We start from the raw sequence: 21,889 nt of genomic DNA on the forward strand, positions 1-21,889 counted from the left end.
GTTTGATTACAATATTTTCCTGCCTATAAATACCAAGCATTTCCCATTACTCAGATTTTCCCAGGTCTACTTGTATCCTAAAATCTGCTGATACATGGTAAGTAGCTTTCATTTTTTAAAATTATGGAAATACATAAAGTGTCAATTTTGAGTCTAAGTCACTGAAGAAGCTGTTAGATGAGTCCTTAAAGACTTACCAATGCCATCTAGTGGGGACAGAGTAAACTCAGGCACAGGACTTAATATTCAAGGGAAAAAAGGGAGCACTCTCAATTCACCTAGCTGTTAAATTTCCAAAACCTTTTGGGAGGTAAATACCAAGTGCCATAAACAATTTCAGAGCACAATAAAACAAGTCCATGGTACATTTCAATAGGCCCCGAGAAGACCGATCTAGACCTCACTTACTACCGTAAATACAGGGTAGTCAACTGTCCTGAGCCGAGGGTACTGCTGCAATGGGTTCTGAAGACTACAAATGAAGTGATGTAAGATGGCTGGCTATAGACTAACTTTTGAAAAAATGATGAACTCTTTATCTTAGCTCCCTGGACTCATGCAGAAGGTGATTAATCTACTCTTACTACTGCTATTCTTTTTCAAAAGAAAGTGAATGGCTTGGTAAGCTAACTAGAAGTATTATCTAGAAACATTTCGTGAACCATGTACAAAGGCAAAACGGAAGTTTTCAGATCTTATTTTATCCTTAGCAAGCTATAATTAGTAATTATAAATTCAAAAAAAATTTTTTTTGTGATGCTGGGATTTGTGCCTGGACTTTCTGCAGATCAGGTAAGTGCTCTGCCACTGTGTAACACACCCAGGCCATGCTTGATTTTAAAATGAAGAAACCAAACAAAACAGAGCAGGCTTATAGTCCCAAGCACCTGGGAGGTTGAGGCAGGAGGACTGCCAAGACCTGGAGGCCAGCTTGAATTATATAGCAAGAGCCTGTCTCAAGAAAACAAAAACAAAACAAAACAGAGCAGATACTGAAAGACTAATATCCCTACCACTTTCCTGGACATACTCAATAAGCATGAGCTGGCATACCCTGACAACTGGACTCTCTGTGAAGACTGTGCAGTATCTCCTGATCTTCTTTTGTTTGGTAGTTAAACTCTTCAAGGTGTGCTGCTCTGTTATTTGCATTCTGGGCCAGCATGAGTTGGATATCACCGCAGAGAGTCAAATACTGAGAAAGAAACAGCAGCACTTCAGAAAGCATATTGGTGCAGAGGCAGCAGTAAGTATCTATTTGGAAAATAAGGGGAAGGAGACAAAACACAAGTGGATTGCAAATTAGTTAACATGGTTAATAAGAAGAGAATCTATTACTGGCTAAAAGCTTTGTACCACTGCATAACTCTATTTTATGTCAGGTTAACACAAATGGCTTCATGCATTTCAAAATGAAGAGATGTTCAACTAGTATGAGAAGAAAATAAAATACTAAGTAACAAACTCAGGATTGGAAGTTGTTTTAAAAACTCAAATTTTATGTTGGACAGGAATAGAGGTTCATTGTGACTCAGATGCCTCCAGTCCTGCCCCCAGCGCCTACTGGACATAATCATTTATGGTGGCTTACCGTGGCTCTGCAAAGCTAGCTTAATGTATCGCAATGCTCTCCCATACTTCTGAAGACTCATGGCAGCATCAGACAAAACATAATAGGCCTTTGCTGACTTGAGAATCAGCTGAAGTTTCATTTTATGTTGCCAAGAACCAGGGATCATTCCAGATTGACTGGAGTAATTATGCTTCCGAAGAGAGCCCACTATGACACGGGGAGAAGGAGAGAAAGACAGTATTTTATTTCAATGCTAAGTCTCGGAAAAAAAAAAATATACTGCCTGTTTCTTGATGGGAACACTCCAGACTCAGGTATTACTGCCATGATGAGACTGTTAAATACCATGCTTTCCTGCCTAAATGCAATGGAGTAAAATGCCAGTGTCCAAACAAGACCCTCGCTACAGAGTTCCAAGCCCCTCTGGTTTCTTCCAGTGGCAACACTATCACTCTTACAGGGTCACTGACACAATGAACTCATGACTATGACACCTGCCTCTTTTCTCCAGTCTGAGTCAACCTGCCAAAAAGTAAACCTTCCTGGGCTGGCGATTTAACTCAGTGGTGCCACCACCTGTCTCGCAAGTGGAAGGTCCCAAGTTCGATCCCTGGTACCAAAAAAAAAGTATACCTTCCTAAAGCACAGCCTTAACCTCACTCAGTCAAAGCCAGTCCCCAAACCTTGAACACAGCTTCTCACCATTCATCACTCACCTTAGCCTACTTCCTAAGCAACATATCTTCAGTCTTCCTGCTATTCTACCTCTACCCATCAGCCATAGGTAGTTTACTCCTTGTTGCCTACACAAATGCTTGTTTTTCACTATCTCCCACTGAAGGTTACTGTTTCTTCTATCACCAACACTTAACTTAAAAGTCTAGCTCATATTACCTTTCTTTGTTCCACAAATGATCACTTTTTGTGTGAGGCATGGCAATAGGCACCGAAACTGTGATATGAAGTTATGAGGCCATTAACCTGATAAACCATACCAAACCATACCAAGTGTAATTACAAAGATAAGAGCAAAATGCCACAGAACAAAAAACAAAAACATGCCCTGCTGCAGCAGCTGTAGGTTTCTCATTTTTTTTGATGCAGACATAAGTCTTTCAAGGTAATAAAAAGTACTTGGTCTCTATGATAGTTTAATTGTACATATATATTTTTTTTCCTCTGCTGTTAGGAGCACTGTGTATGAAGCATTGTGAGAAAATCAAAGATGAATAAGATGGAGGTCTTATAATTGTATTTGTGTGTGTGTGTACTTAGAACCGCTTAACACAGGTGACCAGGATACAAGGCAGACGTCAATGTGCTCATAGAACACAATGTAATAGAATCAAGTAATTCTGACAGTGGATGGGTGAGCGTGCAGATTCTGAACTTGAGTGAGATTTTCAAGAGGGGAAATGGAGAGGAAGGAAGAGACAGAAAAAAAATTTCAGAAAAATGAATAGCAAAAGTGGTGTGGGCCTCATTGCATGCAGGCTAACCTGGCACACAAGAAATACTACATACATGCTGGTAAAGAAATCATCCCCTACCTCCACCTCTGCCACCTCTCTGTTCACGGAAGGAAGAAAGGTCCAGGAAGCATGTGGCATTAGCTATTTCAAACACACAGGCTTTCAAAACATTTTGAAAACAATTGAATCTGATTAAATAGGGCCAAGGGATAAAGCTGGGGGAAAAATATGACTGACATTAAAAATAAAGAAACTCAAGACTTTAAAGTCTGTATGTTCTGCATGAAGCAATACATACTACTAAGGAACCCATTAGAAAATTAAAAGTGACATTTCTAGCTTATTCAACAATGAGACTTTCACGATGCTTATTATGTACAGTTCTAAGCACTTCATCTTTATTAACCATTTAATCTGTTACAACCCCTTCAAGTACGCACCCTGTTTCCAGAGTGAGAAAAGAAAAAGGCTGCTCGGGAAAGTGGGAAAACTTGCCCTAGATCAGCCATGGCTTGAAGCTAGGCTCTCTGGTTCCCAAGCCTGTGCCCTTCACCACTCCAGTTTTTATCAATACAGCAATTTCTTAGGAGATCTCTAAGGGGCAATGGAAAGATGCAGGTTCCTTATGCTCTCACAAGAAACCCCTATGAAAGTCCAAAATCATGCTGCTTTGTTTCATATTTCTAATGAAATTTATTTTTAAAAGTATGTCCCCCCTACTTTTCGTTCACATGACATCTTTCTTCTCATTCCTTTCAATGAAATAGCTTAATTGACATGTCTGCTATTGACAAAGGACCAGTATATTATTCTACTGAAGGCCTTATTTGCACATCAATCCAACTTACTTTTGTCCAAAAACAAGGCCATCTGCTTCTCTAGGCCCTCGGGACCCCCCTTTGTGGATTCGTCTTCATATTTTAAGGGGATTGGGGTGTTGGGATCAGCTGCTGGAAGGTCACTTTCTTTTTTGATGCTGCTATCTACAGATTTTAAACCCTTAAAAAAAGAAAAAAAATATTTACTATACACTTTACTAACAGTCAAATGAAAACTAAACTTAGAAGCACAACTTCTACTTCAGAAACAAACTGAAAATGTTTGCTCTAAAGATTTAGGAAAAACTGATTTGGTTTACGTTTTAAGCTTAAGAAGAAAACATCACAGGTGAACACCATTCAAAATAATATTTAGAGGGGCCGGGGATTTAGCTCAGTAGTGCTGCCGCCTGCCTGGCAAGCGCAAGGTCCTGAGTTCAATCCCCGGTAACCCCCCCCAAAAATAATAATAATATTTAGATACCAAAGAGCAAATGCTATTTGCAAATCAAGTGCACATTTTACTGAAAAAACAAAAAGGACACTTAGACTTACCTCTAGAACATAGCTGAGCACAAGTCTACAGCGTTCTTCTGTGTCATGGCAAACTGGAAATGCACAACTGGGCTTCAGAAACAAACATTGAAAATTAACATACTACTAATACAACAAATTCCACGGCTCTCATCTTCTGGCAACTACTGATACTCTACAAACCAAATGAGAAATGGGCTTTGGTACTCAGCTTGCTGAGATAACTGATATGAAGGTTAATGGACTGTTTCAGTTTGCAGATGAAACAACAAGTATTACCAACAAAAAAGACCTTCCAGCATATGTGCTGCTTTAAGTATTTAAAATTCTAAAAGTAATTCTATTATGACAAAAAAGTAGATGATAATGTTTTAGATAAATCCATACCGAGTCTAAAAGATCTGCTCAACTCCTAATTAGGACTGATAACTTGGTAGCACAAGTTAACAATATCAATTTAGAAAACATTAACAAGTATTACCCATCACCCAAAGTCTCACTGTATAATTTATCTGCTTAATTAAGGACAAAAACAGTTAACAACCCACCATCTACTAAGTAATAATGGGTGTAAAGGCCTCTGAGAAACACTTCATTTCACTGAATCCTGGGAGGCTGGAATTACTGGTCTCCCTTCACAGAGAAGCTCACATAGAAGACTGAGGAGTTCATCCAAGAACACAGTGAGTAAGTAGAGAAGCGAGGACTCAGGAGCCCACGCTGACTGCCAATTCTTCAAATCATTAGACACAGATGATGCAAAGCTAACTAAGACAAAGTTCTCATAAATACTACAACTGCATTTTCTGAGTGCCTCCAGATACTGGAAAAAGTGCTGTCTATCAAAAGAAAAGTGATACTAATATACCACTACACTTTCAATTATCATCTAACTGGCCTGTAAGTACAGGGCCTCATGTTACAAATACATGTAACATGTACAAATACATTCAGTCAATGATTTAATAACCAAAACATTTTGCTTTTCCTCTACTGTGGGCTCAAGCTAAAAGTGAACTAAAATTTAGATGGATAGCTAGTGACTTTATCCTGCAGTCATTTAGTCAAATATTTCTTGAGCACCTATTATGAGTCCTAGACATGGGAGGTAAAGAACTACCTACAGGAAGTTTACATTCTAGTGATAGGAGACAAACATACAAAAAAGAGAACTTCAGGTTCAGACAGGTTCTATTTAGAAAACAAAAACAGCATGCTCTGGCTAGAGTGCTCAGGGAAGGTCTCCTCAGGGAGGTAACATTTCAGTAAAGATGTAAGGGCTGGAAAAAGGCAGCTATGAAAAAATCTAGGGAAAGGTATGCTCCAAATAGAACAGCAGCAGCAAATGCAAAGGGTACCAGGTGATCCCGATGCTTTGAAAGACAAAAAGTCAGTGTGGCTATGAGCTATGGTAAAGGAAAAGGGAAAGTAAAGGAAGAGGGGGTCAGAAAGATAACCAATGTTTCAGGGTAACACAGCTTTATATCCTTTAGTTGAATATAAAGTTTCCATCTGAAAGTTAAATTCAGAGCTCAAATTGAGATTAACTCTAAGGATGACTGTATTTCAGTTCAGGGAATAGCCCGAACTCTTTTAAGGCTGACTTGGACCTAATTATAGGAAGGCAGTACAAGGGGAAGTATCTGTGGCAACAGACTGATGGTAGAAGCGCAGTCAAAGCAACTGTGCCATGAAAAACCTAAGGGGTGTGCAGTTGCTAGGATCCACTTGGCTCTGACTAGGGCAGATACACGTGCAAGGTCACAGAAAAAGTACTGTCTTACGCAGAATGAGGACAAGGCACCAGATCTCTCCACCTAAGGATCAAAGTGGTAACCCCTCTCTATGTTTACCAAACAACCTACGTATGATTGCCCAGCAACTCAAAAACTGGACAGAGGTGTCCTGGTGAGGACACAGCCACAGCTATGGCAATGGTTACCAAAAAGGAAAATTGCTCCAATAAAAACGAATGTGTGGATGTTTGGTTTATACATTTGTCTACCATACCCTGACATAATGTGGGTCCATTACCCCAGGGCAACTCTACTCCACTTAGGGGCTCTAAAAGCAAGTTTTAGAGTGCATAAATCTAATAGTTATAGATTCTGGACCACAAAAAATTTACTGAAGCGTATCCATGTTTTGTGAGGCTAGCTGTACTCAATTAACAACGGTTCTTATTTCCATTGATAAAACCTTAATACAAATTCTAACATGCTTACTCTGATCTGATGAATGGATTTGTATTTTTCTGGTACTGACAATTCGCCAACGGACTTAATTATAGCTACTGCTTTATTATCATCTGATGGGTCAGAGCTGGTACTGTAGGATCCATTTTCATCGCTGTCTGGCATCTCTTCTTCCTCTTCACTGTAACTTTCATCAGAATTCTCATTTAAAGGAGATTCTGAACTTTCTTCTTTTTTAGGTTCATCCAATTGAAAAAGTTCTGAAAGCATGTAATTGGCTGAAGCAATAATCTTATTAAAAGAATAAGAGAAATATGCATAAGTGACTGTTATCACAATTCTCTCATCTAAAGAGGAACCAATTTTACTACCACACTAACAAGTTTTCAGAAGGGCTCTGCACACAGGCTGTTTTCACCAGACTGTAATACACACAAACCTGTTTCTGATTCAAAGTTACAAATACTGAGTGTGTTCTATGAAATCCTCACAGGTAAATAGTCTTATTTCTAGAAATTATTCTACCTTCAGCCTTCCCTCTCAAAAGATGTGGCCACTGTACTGTCTGGAGACAAGGAAAAGCTTTTTAATGTAGACCACTGTAACTAAAACATTAGCAAATTCTATCCTATACCAAGTGAGAAACCAGAATTTCTCTATAAATTATGAGTTAATACAAGTTTATCTTCAATAGACAACTAATAATTAGTACTTGACCTATATATTGTAGGGGACTAAAACCTCATTAAAGAAGGAAAAGTCATCTGATACTTCTCTCTCTCTCTCCTTCAGTATTGAAGACTGAGCCCAGGGCCTTAGCATTGAGCTCTTCTGTTTTTTCATTTTGAGACAATGTCTCACTAAGTCACCAAGTTGCTCAGGCTGAGCTTGAAGTTGTGATCTTCCTGCCTCAGCCTCTCAGAGTACTGGGATTATAGGTGTGTGCCACCATGCCCAACCTGATAGCTCTTAAAATTAGTATTTATATATATATATACATATATATATACACACACACACACACACACACACACACACACAACCAATTAAACCACTCCATCATTTAATAATTCTTAACCAAAGACATTTGATAGTTTTAACATCATTTTCTAACTTACACATAAACTATTCAATTACCACTGAACACTACCACCTCAATAGCAACTAAAGTCAGAAACTGTTTTGCCATTTTTCTTAAAAAGAAAAAGTATCTGAGTTTGGTCTCTAGGATAATCTTTACCTCCAAACTGGATGTGGCTACAATTAAAATTAGGAGAAAATTTAAAGAAAAAGAACCTATTCTCCATACAGTATCTTTTCTGATTTAAGCAAGATACAATTAGCCTTATACCAAAATATACAGTCCTCAAATTCAGGGTTGTGTAAAATTGTGGGGTGCATGTTTGAAAGAATATTTTAATATTCCAGCTGATTATGCAATATAAACCTTATTTACACTAACAAATGAAAATACAGCCCATTTATACAAATAAATCTTTTGACCCAATAGTGGCGAAAAAAGAAACAGTAGTACTATTAGAATTATATGAGTTTTAGGGCCAGGGATTTAGCTCAGTGGTTCCACCGTCTGCCTTGCAAGCGCAAGGACCTGAATTCGATCCCCAGTACCAAAAAAAAGAGAATTATTTGAGTTTTAAATGTATAGAACAGTGCCATCCAAGAGAACCATAATATAAGCCACATATGAAATTTTAAATTTTCCAGTAGTGGCACTAAAAAAGTGAAATCTGGTAAAATTAATGTTAATATTGTATTTCACTTGGAATCTACACAATATTCAACATATGTGTACACATACACGCTTCAAAATTCAGTGTGTATTACACTGAGAGCACATGTCAATTCAGATTAAGCACATTTTAAGTGTTCGGTAGCCACATATGTTTAGCGGCATCATACTGGACAGGGCGGTGGTGGAATATGAACTAGGGAGCTTTGTTATTTAGACAATCTCTATCAGAATGCTAGATCTGTTAGAGAGCATACAGATGTCAATCTTACTTGTGGATGCCTGCTTTTGTCCAGCAACTTAACACAATTAAGGAGTAATGTTCTAATAGTCCCATAGTGTTTCTTATTTTGATTCTTCTTCATCATCATGTTACAAGCAACCCTGAAAGAAATGTTTGTATCAGCTTTAATCCTCATTCATCATTTTTTGTAAGACTCAAGTCTAAGCACACTCATATTTTTCCAACAGAAAAGGAGCTATAAGAAGCAATTAAACATTGTATTCTAACAACCCTCCCCAAAAAGTTTACACTGTTTTTACAAGGAAGTTGAGTAATATTTGATATAATGTATTGATATCTTGTATGTCCATCTCTATCAATAAGTATTTTTTTCACTATGAAAACATTAAAAGGTATTTAACACCCTTGGCATGGATAGTATGGCTGAATTTTACATAAAGCTATTTGATCTTAAATTCTTTTCTTTTGGTACTGGGATCGAACTCAGGACCTTGTGCTTGAGGCAGGCGCGGGCACCACTGAGCTGAATCCCCAGCCCTTTCATCTTAAATTCTTAAAGGACTTACTTATATAAAAGAATGGCCACTGGCATTGTGAATGGATTCTGGTATTTGTCTTCAGTTTCTTCACAAAGTGTAGTGAGGTCATAGAGCTTCACTATATCACTGCCGCTTGCTGTTAAAGAAAAATAAAATCTTATTTTATAGCAGTCACCCAAATCAACTGCTGTCCATTCAAGAAGAATTAACTTACCTTTAAAGAGCCAATATGTATGTCCTTCTTTGGTACAATTAGATTTTAGAAATGACAAAATATTCTGTGCAATGTCTTTTATGACTTTAGTTGAAAAGTTAGAGTTTTCCAAATTGGGAATCTCTTCTGTCTTTATCATTTCATATTTCTGTAAAACACAGATAGAAGACAGTTTAAGAGGAAACCTGAGGAAGCAATACCTTTCTCACTAAAAAGCAACCAAATACAGTATATGAATCCTAAAAACAGAAACTTATGCAGCACCAAAGAGTTTACAAGTGCACTTTTGAATCTTTTCCTGTTTCCAATCTCAAAGGGAGCTGGTCCACCCCCACTAGCAATGGTGATTCCCTACCAGAGTCACTCATGAGAGAGTCACTATTAGACACACAGCCTCAGGTTAAGGCATGATCGTATTTGTACTCTACTACAGCAGATAGTACTGAACACTTTCCTTTCCACCTGAATGGCTTTCAACTGAGAAGATGGTACATGAAGGTATAAACTTTACCCTTCAAGCTTTTAAAAAATATGTACTTCTGGTCCTTTCTTTCCCCAGATAATAGAGTCAGTGGCTCAAGAGAAGATCGTCACTTGGAATGTTTTCCAATAGACACTTTTCTTCCCTCAAGCTACGGACTCTATTTCTTTGTAGAGATGGAACACAGAGGGTAGAGGTGGCAACAAGAGTAAAGACTGCAAGGATGGTACTACTACTGTAAGTGCATCTATATTTTTTTCCAGTTTGTCTTCTGGGCAGACTTCCCCAGATGCCTCTTACCACATTTTCCGAAGTACAACTAGAAACTCCAACAGCAATTAGAACATAACACCAAACAGCTGTCCAAGATTGGTTTCCATCCTAAGTTCATCTAATGTTTCAAATTTTGTTATTTCCTGCCTTAAAATACTCCTTTCCCACATTTTACACTGCATTGCTCTGGTTCTCCTCTCAATGCCTCACCCTTTCCACCCTTATGAGGAAAGGCTCTGATGTGTGATTTTAAGAAATCCTTGGTAATGAAATCTATTAGTCTCTAGGCAGATGGTGCTTTAATTTATTCTCTAGCCCCATCTTCTCTAATTACTGCACCATCAGAATACTCACTGGACATTTTTATGCTGGCCTCAATCAGAACATGTGATGAAAACATATTACCTTTTCTGCCTAAATCAAGTCAATGCTCCTATCTCAACAAATTATATTGCCATTAGTATAAACCCAGAATCCTGGGATTCCGACTCATCTGCCTTGCACCTCACAAGCACTGAACTTGCCTCTCCCCTCTCTCGTGGATCCCTCACAAGCCTCTCCCTAAATGGCACCATCAAGGGTGATGATGTGATAGTACATGTACAAAGCTTCCTGAAAAGAAAGACAGATCCCACCGATCCTGGCACACTGTGGGCCTAAGATTTTTTAAGAGGCTTCAAATGATTTTAATAATCACTGGGTTAGAGTATATGGCTGAAAGCATGGCTTCCAGCAAATGCAGACTTAAATACCGGCATTAGTACCTACTAGCCACATGACTCTGGGCAACTCACTGGAGCTCCTGACCCTGTTTCCCTCCCTATCAAGTAGGAGTAACAGTACATGTAGTAACTAAGAAAATTAATAAGGTAACCCATGTCAAGCACTTGGTAAAGTGGCTGGAACAAATAAGTGCACAATGAATACCAGCTATTGTTACCACTGTCGAGACTTAATATCTCCCCTGTAGTACAGGTACCTTACACTATTTACAAAAGCACTGTAATGTGTGACCACCCTTCCTGTCTCCAAGGCCTCCCTGCCTATTCTATAAGCTACTCTCAAATTAATGTTCCAATACAATGAATTTCCTTCCAGAGGCAAAGTCCTCATAGAATCCAACTGAATCAAGTACAAACTTTAACTCACCATTCAAGATTCTCCATTATCTGGCGATGACTTTTCCTATTATCTGAATTCTGTTACTTAATCCTGTGTTCCCTAACTGGATTCATTACCAATGCCTTCATTTATGGAGACTAATCTTTTAAAAGGCAGCTCTCATTTTTTAAGACACTAGATATCATTCAGGTGCAGTTAATAAGCCACTTCTTCTGTGAAGTTTTTCTTCCAGGCCAAAATATAGTGATCTCAACTTTCTGATTATCCAGACCCATGCAAGTACTACACTTATAATACTTACTTCCTACCTCCTAAAGTTCTCTCTGCACCTTATCACCTCCTATTTGACTATATCAGAGTGGTAACCAAATGTATTCTGCTTCCCTCCAATATTTGTCACGAAAATAAAATTCTTCTAAACAGAATGTGCTCAGTAAGAATTTGTTATTATTGTTATCCAATTCTCACAGTGGTCTTTTTTTATTTTTAAAAAACTCCTGCAAATCCAGAATACTTACAAAATGAAAAAACATGTTCACTATATAGATATTTTCAGTTAACTACTATGGGTACTTGGCATTAACATTAGAGTTCTATAAATGTATGTCTTAGTATACAGTGGTACCTCGGTTCATGAATACTTTTGCTTGCTAACAATTTGGTTCACAAACAGAACCATTTGGCAAAATTTTGTTTTTGTTTGCAAACTGCATCAGGTGACAAACATGACTGTGGCCATCTTTCCCACATAAACACAAATATGGCCATCTTTTCTAAAATCGTAGAACAAATTAAGTTTGTGAACCGAGATACCACTGTATTTATAAGCTTCCCAAAAATTATCTGTAAATTATACTCCTATATAACACCTAGAATTCTGCTATAATCAACTTAAATGTGAAAACACTAAAATTTCAGTTTTTTCACACTTATCTTTCCTATCAAAAAATACACATTAGCACTTAAGGGCTTTAAAAAGTCTCATGACATTCTCTGTACCAATTTGCTTTTGAGAAATTATTAGAAAGGTCACAGTGTCTTACCTGTACAATTCCATTTACATGAAAACACATCACAAGTTCCGGTACGTTGCATATCAAGTTGTCCAACCAATAGTCAATTCCAGTTAGCACATTAATTGGTTTGTTGTTATCCCTAAAAATACACATTACTAATGTTATATGGTTTAAGACGTTCTGAAATGAATCATCTCAGATTTATTTCCCCATTTAAGTACTTTGCTCTATTCTCCCTAGATGGAAATGCCATATATACTTTCTTGACTGAGGACATGCATATGTAGCTCAACATTTTTGTTATATCTAACACCTTCCCAAAAGCCTGGAATTTCTAACTGGTACTGTGAAGTTTTCACTAAGAGAAGAAGGAAATACAGTAGACGACTGTAAGCCTACTGCATGTTTCGCACACAACCTGAGAAAAAACTGACCACCACACCCAATAATATCCACGCTGGAATTCACGCTGGCTTAGGTGAACAAATATTCATGGAGCATTAATAAAAATGCTCACAATCAGTTAACAGGAAGCTGCCAAACTACCTCCTAAACTAATCAAAAATGTTCTCTTGTATTCTCACAAGCTGTAGATTCAAACCCAAGAGTAGGCCAGTTCAACAGACCCCTGAGCTCCAGTCAATTAGTTCTAGAATGAACAATTCTAGCTGTGAGGCTTTCAGCATTTGCTGAAAGCATGTAGCTCCTTCCTTACTGTGGCCATTTCAACTGCCAGGGGAAGAAGGCGGGTGAAAACAACCCAGAAAAAAAAAGAGGAAGCCCTAACAAATAAGGAGGACCAGATGAAATGCTAAAGCATTTTGAAATGCCAAGCATTTAAACATTAGCATTGAGGGGATTGCAGGGCACGATGCTGGCTTACCTGAGACGTAAGCTGACTGCCGGGTATCTGCCCCCGCCAAATATAGGCATGTTAGACCCGACCAACATATGGATATCTTCAAAGGTCCACAGAATGTTCCGAACAAAATCATTTTTAAGACCCTTTAATTTAAAATAGGAAAGATTATAATAAGCAGCAGAGCTATAATTTCCCTCTATGATCCACACAAAGACCAGAAAAAGGAAAAGAAAAGAGACAGAGTAAAGTCACACAGCGATAAGATGAGAGAGATGTTTTTACAAAGCAGGATCAAGTGGATTTTTTTCCCTCTCAACTCCAATTGAAACTAGTTTTAAGTGACAACCGGGGACTAGGTATCTCAACTTGACCATATGGAAAGCATACCTGACTGTTCTCCCCGTCATTGAACAAAGTACTCAGGTTTTGTTCTTTGGATGCTGAGGCCACATGCCCCACTATGTATGAGGGCTCAAGAGGCTCACTTTCCTGTGAAAAGTGCAAGGATAAGGGGTGATTCCGCTGCCAACACTGCTTAACAATGACCTGCTTTAAAAGAGTAACACCTAAACATCAAAGCACACACCTCAAATCTACCTTTATGAATTAAGCTAATACTGTACAAATCCCAGCACCCACCGAGTGCTTCCTTTAGCTCTCAGTTGTCACAGCTACAAAAGCTAATCATATTTAGCTCTCACTCAAACGAGATGGATGAAGCATCTTACAAAATTTCTAAGTTTTCATTTTCTCATCTTATGGTAAATTTCACTACCTTTGCTCTTTAAGCCTACCCCACCTCTTCTAAACTGAAAATTCCTGAACACCTCAGCCATAATTTAAGACATTCATCATTCTACCGGGGTTCCAGTCTAGTATGCCCTAATGTGAGTTTTACAGCATTGCCCCCCTCCCTCAAAAAAACAAAATCTAAAACCCTCTAAGTGGTCTTGTAGTAGAAAAATCTTCTTCATCTTTACATAATCTAAGGTTTCCCAAACTTATTCTCAGAACACTTTTTGTTCTTAATATATTTTGTGGAATTAATTTTGGGAAAACACTTCGATGTGATAAATTCAGTCTAAAATGCAATTTTCCAACTTTCAGGACAATTACCATTAAAGAGAGACTGATCCCAAGATCAACGTGTGTGCGTGCTGCTTATTCTATAAAATTCTGTCTCTCTCCTCATCTGTGTGTCTGCCAACAGGTTTGGAATTTGCCTGCAAAATGCACATAACTTCAAGCCAGGAGATCTTCAACATTTCTATTATGTCTTGCTTTCTCCCTCAGGAGCCCTAAGAGAATTTCACACTTTTTCATTTTATTGTGTGTACATGAAGACAAATTATCAACTTATGGGCCACTTCCCAAAATTATTTGCCAAGTAATTGCTTCAGGGGGAGTGTAGGCTCTGGGTTACAATGTTCTCAAAAAGCGTTTGGCTCCAAGGCTTTATTCCACAGACACCTGTGTAACTTCTATTATTGCTTAAAAAGGCCTCAACCTAGCAGTTTTAGTCTTGGGAACACAAATTTATGAGGTTATAGCCTGCAAATGTAAATAAATCTCTAAATGTTGAAATTTAAGCAGTGTAAGATAAATATTTCTTGAGAAATATTTTTATCAGATCAGCTCTGTTTAGGGGCATACCATTGCTAAGGCAATGTGACTGCTTCCAGGGCCCTCCTAAATATGTGGGGGTACATGGACAGAATGGAGTACTGCAGTGGGAATAGAATGCTGAGGTCAGAAAGATCTGCACTCAAGGGCCGGGGATTTAGCTCAGTGGTTCTGCTGCCTGCCCCGCCAGCGCAAAGTCCTGAGGTTCGATCCCTGGTACAAAAAAAAATGATCTGCACTACTCAAAGCCTAGCTTGGACTTCACAAGCTGTATGACCACAGAAAAACATCTGCTTTTCCTAACCTTCAGTTCAACACTTATTGCATATGGAGGAGCTCCAAGGAGGAAAATGAATTTATACAAACATACGTATCAAAGTACAGAGTGTAGTACCAGCTTGCTTTACTGATTCTCAGGCCTCCAAGATTTTTCATAGTAATTCCCAATCAAGGAAAGGAGACAAAGGTGAAGCTGAGAGAAGGGCAAGATGGGCTGCAGCAGAGAGTTATTTCTATTACGTGGGCTCTTTTATAAGGGGTGGCTTTTGAAGACAAGGAATACTACATAAATTTTTTAAAAAATCTCTTAGCATATAATCACATATAGTAATATACATAAAATAAATAATACAGGATAATGATCAATTGCAATTTAGATTTTCTTGTGGTGGTGGGGATTGAATAAGACTTCATATAGGCTAGGCAAGTGTTCCTCCACTGCGTTACACCCACCGCCCCTCCATCATTATGCAAACTGCCACATAATCATTGCACAAATCATGACCAGTGCCCTTCCCTTCTCAGTCACAGGACATCCCTACCCCTCTCTTGGCCAGCACCACTATATAACCTGTATGCTAATTACTTCTTTTGCTTTATGCTTTCTTTTGGTAAAAAGTTCAAATTCACTGTGTAGTCTTATGGGAAATTTTCTCTATTTTAAAACCCATTAAAGCTGAAGTCAAGTTAAATGCATTAATTCCTCATAATTCTATAACTTGTGAAGACTGAAACAATCTGGTGGAAAAAGCGTTCAGTATACAAGAACATACACAAAGAAGAAAAAACAATTTACCAAGTTATAGATCTTATTTTTATCTTCTTTAGGTTTATCAGTATATTTTCCTGAAAGTAGACATGCTATAATTTATATCTGAGGAGTTATTTTATCCTTTGATAGACATAATGGGAAAAAATAAACAAACAAGCAATAAGAAAAAACCAAGACATGAGACAAAACAGACAACATATTCTAAAACCTTTATATTATGAATGTGGGCTAAGACTCAGAAACTTTATCTAAAAAATCTTAAGATATTTTAGGCTTAACCACATGATTAAAAGTTACAGTAAAACAGTGCTTACATTATGAAAAGTCCTATCATCCTCAATATTTGACAGATAGCCATTACATGTCTAAAGTTAAAAATGTATTTTATTGCTATGCTATGATATTCTTATGACTTTAAGGAGAAATAAGTATTGATAATCAATAGTCTACTTTAAAATATTTTAAATGAAATAATAAAAAAAATCTGATCTAGCCGTTCAAAATAGCTCTTGTACATTCTATCATGAAAACTGAAAAAAAGTATTTCTCCTAATTCTGAAACACAAATCAGCAGATTTCTTATTTCTATTTATCTATCCTTTTACTAAAATAGCTGGTTCTGCCTTCCTAAATGTGTTTACAGAGTTAGTATTCAAGTACTAACGAACCTGACCGGAAGCACTGGGGTCTTCAGAAACAGAGGAAGGCATCTCAAAGGGAGCAGGCCATGAAACCCCTTCTGAATCATGTGTCTGATCAGAACTGGGGGACTCCTGCTGTTCTGCAGCAGACGGGACAGGCTGGGCAGCTCCATCACCATTGATACTGGACAAATGAGAAATTTTTTAAAAATCACATTGTCATTAAAGCTAACTTTATATTATAGTCCACCTATTTGTAAACACTAAGACCCTGTAAACACGGATCCATTTTGTAAAAAAGAAATAAAATAATAAAAATGTTAACAATATCACAGTGGCAAAACTTTTTTTACGAGTTTCTGACCAAATTTTAGATTAGAATTTCATTTTTCTTCTTAAGATAAAAAATAAACAAGTAGCCAAGTACCTGTAATATAAAAACTTGGAAAGAATAGCCTTCTGATACCAGTGCTCCTTGCTCTTTTTCTTCCTTTGCCACTTCTGATCTATCAATCTTTGGTAAAACTCTTTCAACCATGTCCAATCACCAGTCTAAATAACATAAGAAATGATTAAACAATTATAATACACAAGTAATCAAAGTGATTTGTTACCCGGCTATAGTTTGGATCCTGAATGGCCCCCAAGGTGTATGTCAGGTTCGGCCCCCAAGGTGTATGTCAGGTTCGGCCCCTACCCAGTGGCACTATAGGGTGGGCAAATTTTAAGGAGGCAGAGCCTGGCAGAAGGAATTTAAATCACTGGGGGGTGTACTCTTGAAGGGCATATTGGGATTCTAGCCCTTCCTCTTTCTCTTTGCCATCTGACCACCATGAGTAGTTTCCTCTGCCACAGGCACCCCACCATGACATGTTTCCTTATCATAAGCCCAAAGTAACACAGCCAACTGGTCACAGACTGAAATCTCTGAAACCAGGAGCCAAAATAAACCTTTCCTCTTTTAAAGTTTATAATCTTGGGTATTTTGTTACAGTGATCAGAAGTTGACTAATACATAACTATCACCTTTACAGGTGATAATTTTTTTAAAATACTGTTTAAGTACATACTCATAAAAACACAATTTATCTTCTTACTCAGTACATACCATCTCTTTTTCTCTCTTTTTTTTTTTTCGCAGTACTGGGGATTGAGCCCAGTACCTCTTCACTGAAGTGTATCCCCAGCCCTTATTTTTACTTTGAGACAGGGTTTTGCTAAATCCCTAAGCTGCCCAGACTAGGCTTGAACTCTCAATCCTTCTGCCTCAGACTTACAGAGTTCTGGGATTACAATCATGCAAATATTATTTCTTTTAAGAAGTCCATACCTTCTTGACCTGTATCTTATAACCTGGATAGAAGCAGTATCCCTTCTCCAATACTTTCTTTGTTACCTGAAGAATGCCCTACTTTGCACACTTTACTGGTGTTATCAGTACAGGTATTTTTTTTTTTTTCTTTCTGGTGCCAGGGATCAAACTCAGGTCCTTGCGCTTGTGAAGCAGGCGGCGGAACCACTGAGCTAAATCCCAAGCCCCAGTATAGGTATTTTTAACACCAAAAGTGTCAGCTACTAAAGAACAAGGACTGTGATTTATTCATTGTCACATTTGAAAAACTTACTCAATATCAGTGCATACACATAGACCAAACTGAACTATGGTCTTTTCGAAGACAAAAATTTACTTTAAATGTCAATTTAAATCACTGTAACTTGTTTTTTCTTATCGAAGCACTGCAGAAATTTATAGATATCTTTAAAGATATCTATATATATATCTTTAAAGATATATCTTTAAAGATAGCCTATGGACTGGCAGAATCATCAACTACTTACTAGTCAGTGAAAGGTTAAGTATAGAAATGGACAGTGAGCCTTAAGAAAATGAAACACTGTTACTACATTTTACAAAATCATCCATTCTCAACACATGAGGGAAAAATAGGTGTTTACCAACAAACAATCTGAAAAGCTAGGCTTCATGAAAAGAAATCTAATAACTACTTATTCATACAGCTCATTAATATTTTTCACATTTCCTGGTAGCCATGTCTCAAAAGAATCTTTACAACAGAGACATCAAAAGATTTTTTAAAAATTTAAAACAGCCTTCTGGGCATAGTGGTGCATGCCTGTAATTCTAGCACTTGCAAGGGAGGCTGAGGCAGGAGGACTTCTGTGAGTTCCAGGCTAGCCTGGGCTACAAAGTAAGACTCTGTCTCAAAAAAAAAAAAAAGTCCTTAAATTTCACAGCTATTTCACAGCTTTATTTATTGGCTTCATCATTTCTCTTTGTAAGAAAGAACCCTACTGTTAGCATCAATGAAATATTTTTCTTCTCCATTCACATTTTTTGAACATTAAAACTTTTTTATCTTCAATGATACTTTTCATTTCTTGAGAGCTGAAGAATTCAACTACTCTATTTCCACTTTAGCCTTTTTTGAAACATAATCACATTTCTAGGGCTCTTACATTGTTAGAATAATATGTTTCCAGATGTTTTTCACAAAACGTATTACCTGAGATGATCTCATGAAGAGTTCTTGAATATCTAGCTCGTCTAATAAGAGGGTCCTTCCTATGCGATGTACTGCCATGCTTACGTGGGACTTGCTGTAGGGAATTTTCAGGAGCTTTTTTATGTTCTTAAAAAGGGCAAAAATAGTTTAGAAAGATCCAGTCATTTAAATATTAACTTTATTCATCATAAAGCACAATATATTTTCTTAAGGTTATACAAATTGTACTTTACACAGAGCTACCTGCAACAACATGGAAGAAAAACTTTTAAAACCAGAATCACCTACACTTTATAAGTCATACTAACATTTTAATGTAAATGACAGGCAAACATTTATTTTTACATGACAGAATATCTTCTCAAACCCATTTTTTCTATGTACTGGGGTCAAACCCAGGGTCTCATGCATGCTAGGTAAGCAACTAACCACTGACCTACATCCCAAGCCCACAACAGAATTTTTTCAAGTAAAGTGTGTATAAGTCACACGGTTGCACTGATGGAAGCTTTAAGCGGATCAGCAAAAAGCTACAAGTACAGATCAATAGACTCTACCAGAAATATTATTTATAATTTTCAAGGGGTAACATAAGCAGAATAATCCCAAATATTGTCATCAGTTCCTATAACTATTATTAAAATACAAATAATTTTAATATTATTATCACTACCACTGTTTGGGGGTTGCTAAGAAAGAAAATGTGGTAAAGAGCAGAACTTTAGAAACAAAAAAGGTATTCAATAATCAGTTGTATCTTATTTTGTCATTAATTTCTCAAGACTGCAAAACAGAACATAATATAAAGCACCACAAAAGTTACATTCAACAACAAGCAGCACTTACTTCAGAATCAGAGACAACATCCACATCATTTCCCACAGAATCAATAAAGTCATATGCCATGCCAAAGCTACCAAAGGAAAAAAAAGCTACAGGTTAAAAGTTGAACAGAATATAGAATTTCACTGCTTCTAGGATATGGATTTTCTACATTTGAACATTTCTGAAATCAGGATGTGTATTACCATTATATTTAGCTAATGCTTCCCTCTCAGTGTACATAAAATAATGTTTTAAAATGGATAAGATGTGATAAAACAGTTATAATGAGAAGCAATTAGTAGAAAAAAACTTAAAAATACTTTGCAGATTTTTTTTTTTAAATCGGGAAACCAAAAAACTCTCCAGACTTCAAGATTTTTTTTTTTTTAATATAAGGCGTTAAGACAAATGGAAACATTTATTAATATTTTAGTTTCTGGGGCTATGTGCCTAGTGATATACACAAAACACCTCTCTTTTAAGGTATATAAGAAAAATGCACCTGACACCAATTCATTCACAAACTTAAGTGAGCACCCAACTTGTGCCAGTTGGGTACATGAGGCACATTTATACTCTACATACCTAAAAAGTAGCTGATATCACCATATTCCTGGTAGTAGGTGGCAGTTAAGATACTCAGCTAGGATATTTAATTTCAAAGCATCCTCATGATTTACCATGCGCTCCTAGGCAAGTCATTTAATCTTTCTTAGCTGCAGCTTTCTCATGTGCAAAATAGTTAACAGTGCCTATCTCAAAAGGCTATTATAAGCACTACATGACATAAACATGAAGTACTTAGCAGTGTTTGTACATCATTGATAACAATTATTTAAATCACCTCATAAAACTTAATTTATCAGGGCCAGGGATTTAGCGTCAGTGGTTTCACGGCCTGCTGTGCAAGTGCAAGGACCCGAGTTCGAGCCCCGGTACCCAAAAAAAAAAAAAAAAAAAAAATCAAACTTAATTTATTAAGCCATTCTAAGAGAAAATGCTTGGCTTATTTCCAACTTTTTGCTAGTATAAAGCTACAAATAAACAATAATTTGCATATATAACTTTTCCCTTTTGAGGCATTAGGGCAATTTTCAAATTACTTGCTCATAAGGTGTTAATGTGTTCATGACTCCTGGTCTAAATTACGTGTAAATATTTCAGGATGAGTCACTAAGAAGAACCAAAAAGAATTCTACATATTAAATAGTCTATTAAGAATATGGATATTGGTGGGCCAGGGATTTAGCTCAGTGGTTTCACCGACTGCTGCGCACGCGCAAGGACCCGAGTTCAATCCCCGGTACCAAAAAAAAAAAAAGAATATGGATATTGGCACATTTTTTCCTGCAAGATGCCAGGCCACTCTCTCAACTTTAAATACCACCAGCGGAATTTCTAGTTCTCAAAGTCAACAGTGAAAATCACCCAACATGCTGGATTTTTACATCAGGCTTTTTCAGACTAGAAAGTCCACCATCATTTAAAGAAAAACTTGGGCTGGGGATTTAGCTCAGTGGTGTTGCCGCCTGCCTCGCAAGCACAAGGTCCCAAGTTCAATCCCTGGTACCCAAAAAAAAAAAAACAACTACAGAAAAACTCCACAGGACAGATCCTCATGTACCATCCCAATTCTCTGTCTTCACATATTCAAATGGTACAGAAACTGCCTAAAATAAAACTGATTAGCAGTCAAAACTCATCTTTGTTAATATGGTGTAGATTTGAAAGAAGTACATACAGTGTGTCTCTACATTGTAACATAACCTATTCTCTGGGGAAAAAAAGACTTTGAAAATCAAATGTCATCTTCTAAAAATTTAGTAAGTTGGTGCACATCACAAATTAAACAGCAAGTGTTAAGAGATTAAAGTGGGGACGGAGGGTCTGATAAAAATGTCACCGAGTAATATTTACCTCGAAAATGGCTTGCTTTTCTTACTATTCCCAAGAATGGTAGTTCCTGCTGGCCCTAGTTTGGCACTTTCTCGTAACCAGTTGGCAGGTGGGAGTTTCAAGTCTGTTTTCTCTTCAAGTTGTGCAAATGCTGTTCGAGGAGGGGCGGAAGAGTATTTCACCACAGCTCGGCTCTTCACTTCACTGCCTCCAAGAAACAAAGCTGATCCCTAAT

The 21,889-nt window shown here is 37.4% G+C and overlaps 1 protein-coding gene across 6 annotated transcripts in view; it reads right to left on the minus strand.

Moving 5' to 3' along the window:
- The window catches only part of Edrf1 (erythroid differentiation regulatory factor 1), a 40,062-nt gene that overhangs the window by 16,623 nt on the left and 1,550 nt on the right, over nt 1-21,889 (minus strand). For 4 of the 6 annotated variants that reach the window (XR_015440435.1, XR_015440436.1, XM_004838748.3 and 1 more), the window contains exons 2-17: nt 21,676-21,884; nt 19,780-19,846; nt 18,934-19,059; nt 16,836-16,960; nt 16,436-16,592; nt 13,481-13,582; nt 13,115-13,236; nt 12,259-12,370; nt 9,340-9,487; nt 9,153-9,261; nt 8,615-8,726; nt 6,623-6,883; nt 4,419-4,490; nt 3,894-4,044; nt 1,592-1,780; nt 1,054-1,254 (exon numbers count right to left, since the gene is read on the minus strand). Coding sequence is in view for 4 of the 6 variants with exons in the window: in XM_004838748.3 (XP_004838805.1) it covers nt 1,054-1,254; nt 1,592-1,780; nt 3,894-4,044; nt 4,419-4,490; nt 6,623-6,883; nt 8,615-8,726; nt 9,153-9,261; nt 9,340-9,487; nt 12,259-12,370; nt 13,115-13,236; nt 13,481-13,582; nt 16,436-16,592; nt 16,836-16,960; nt 18,934-19,059; nt 19,780-19,846; nt 21,676-21,884 (2,263 nt within the window). In the remaining 2 variants the exon portion in view is untranslated. The remainder of the gene's footprint in view (nt 1-1,053; nt 1,255-1,591; nt 1,781-3,893; nt 4,045-4,418; nt 4,491-6,622; nt 6,884-8,614; nt 8,727-9,152; nt 9,262-9,339; nt 9,488-12,258; nt 12,371-13,114; nt 13,237-13,480; nt 13,583-16,435; nt 16,593-16,835; nt 16,961-18,933; nt 19,060-19,779; nt 19,847-21,675; nt 21,885-21,889) is intronic. The other 2 variants (XM_087185162.1, XM_004838749.3) reach the window with 1 other exon arrangement.

This window comes from Heterocephalus glaber, unplaced genomic scaffold (genome assembly GCF_053883595.1).
Source record: "Heterocephalus glaber isolate CG9 unplaced genomic scaffold, H.glaber_assembly_v1.0 deba00001497, whole genome shotgun sequence".
Lineage (NCBI taxonomy): Eukaryota > Metazoa > Chordata > Mammalia > Rodentia > Bathyergidae > Heterocephalus > Heterocephalus glaber.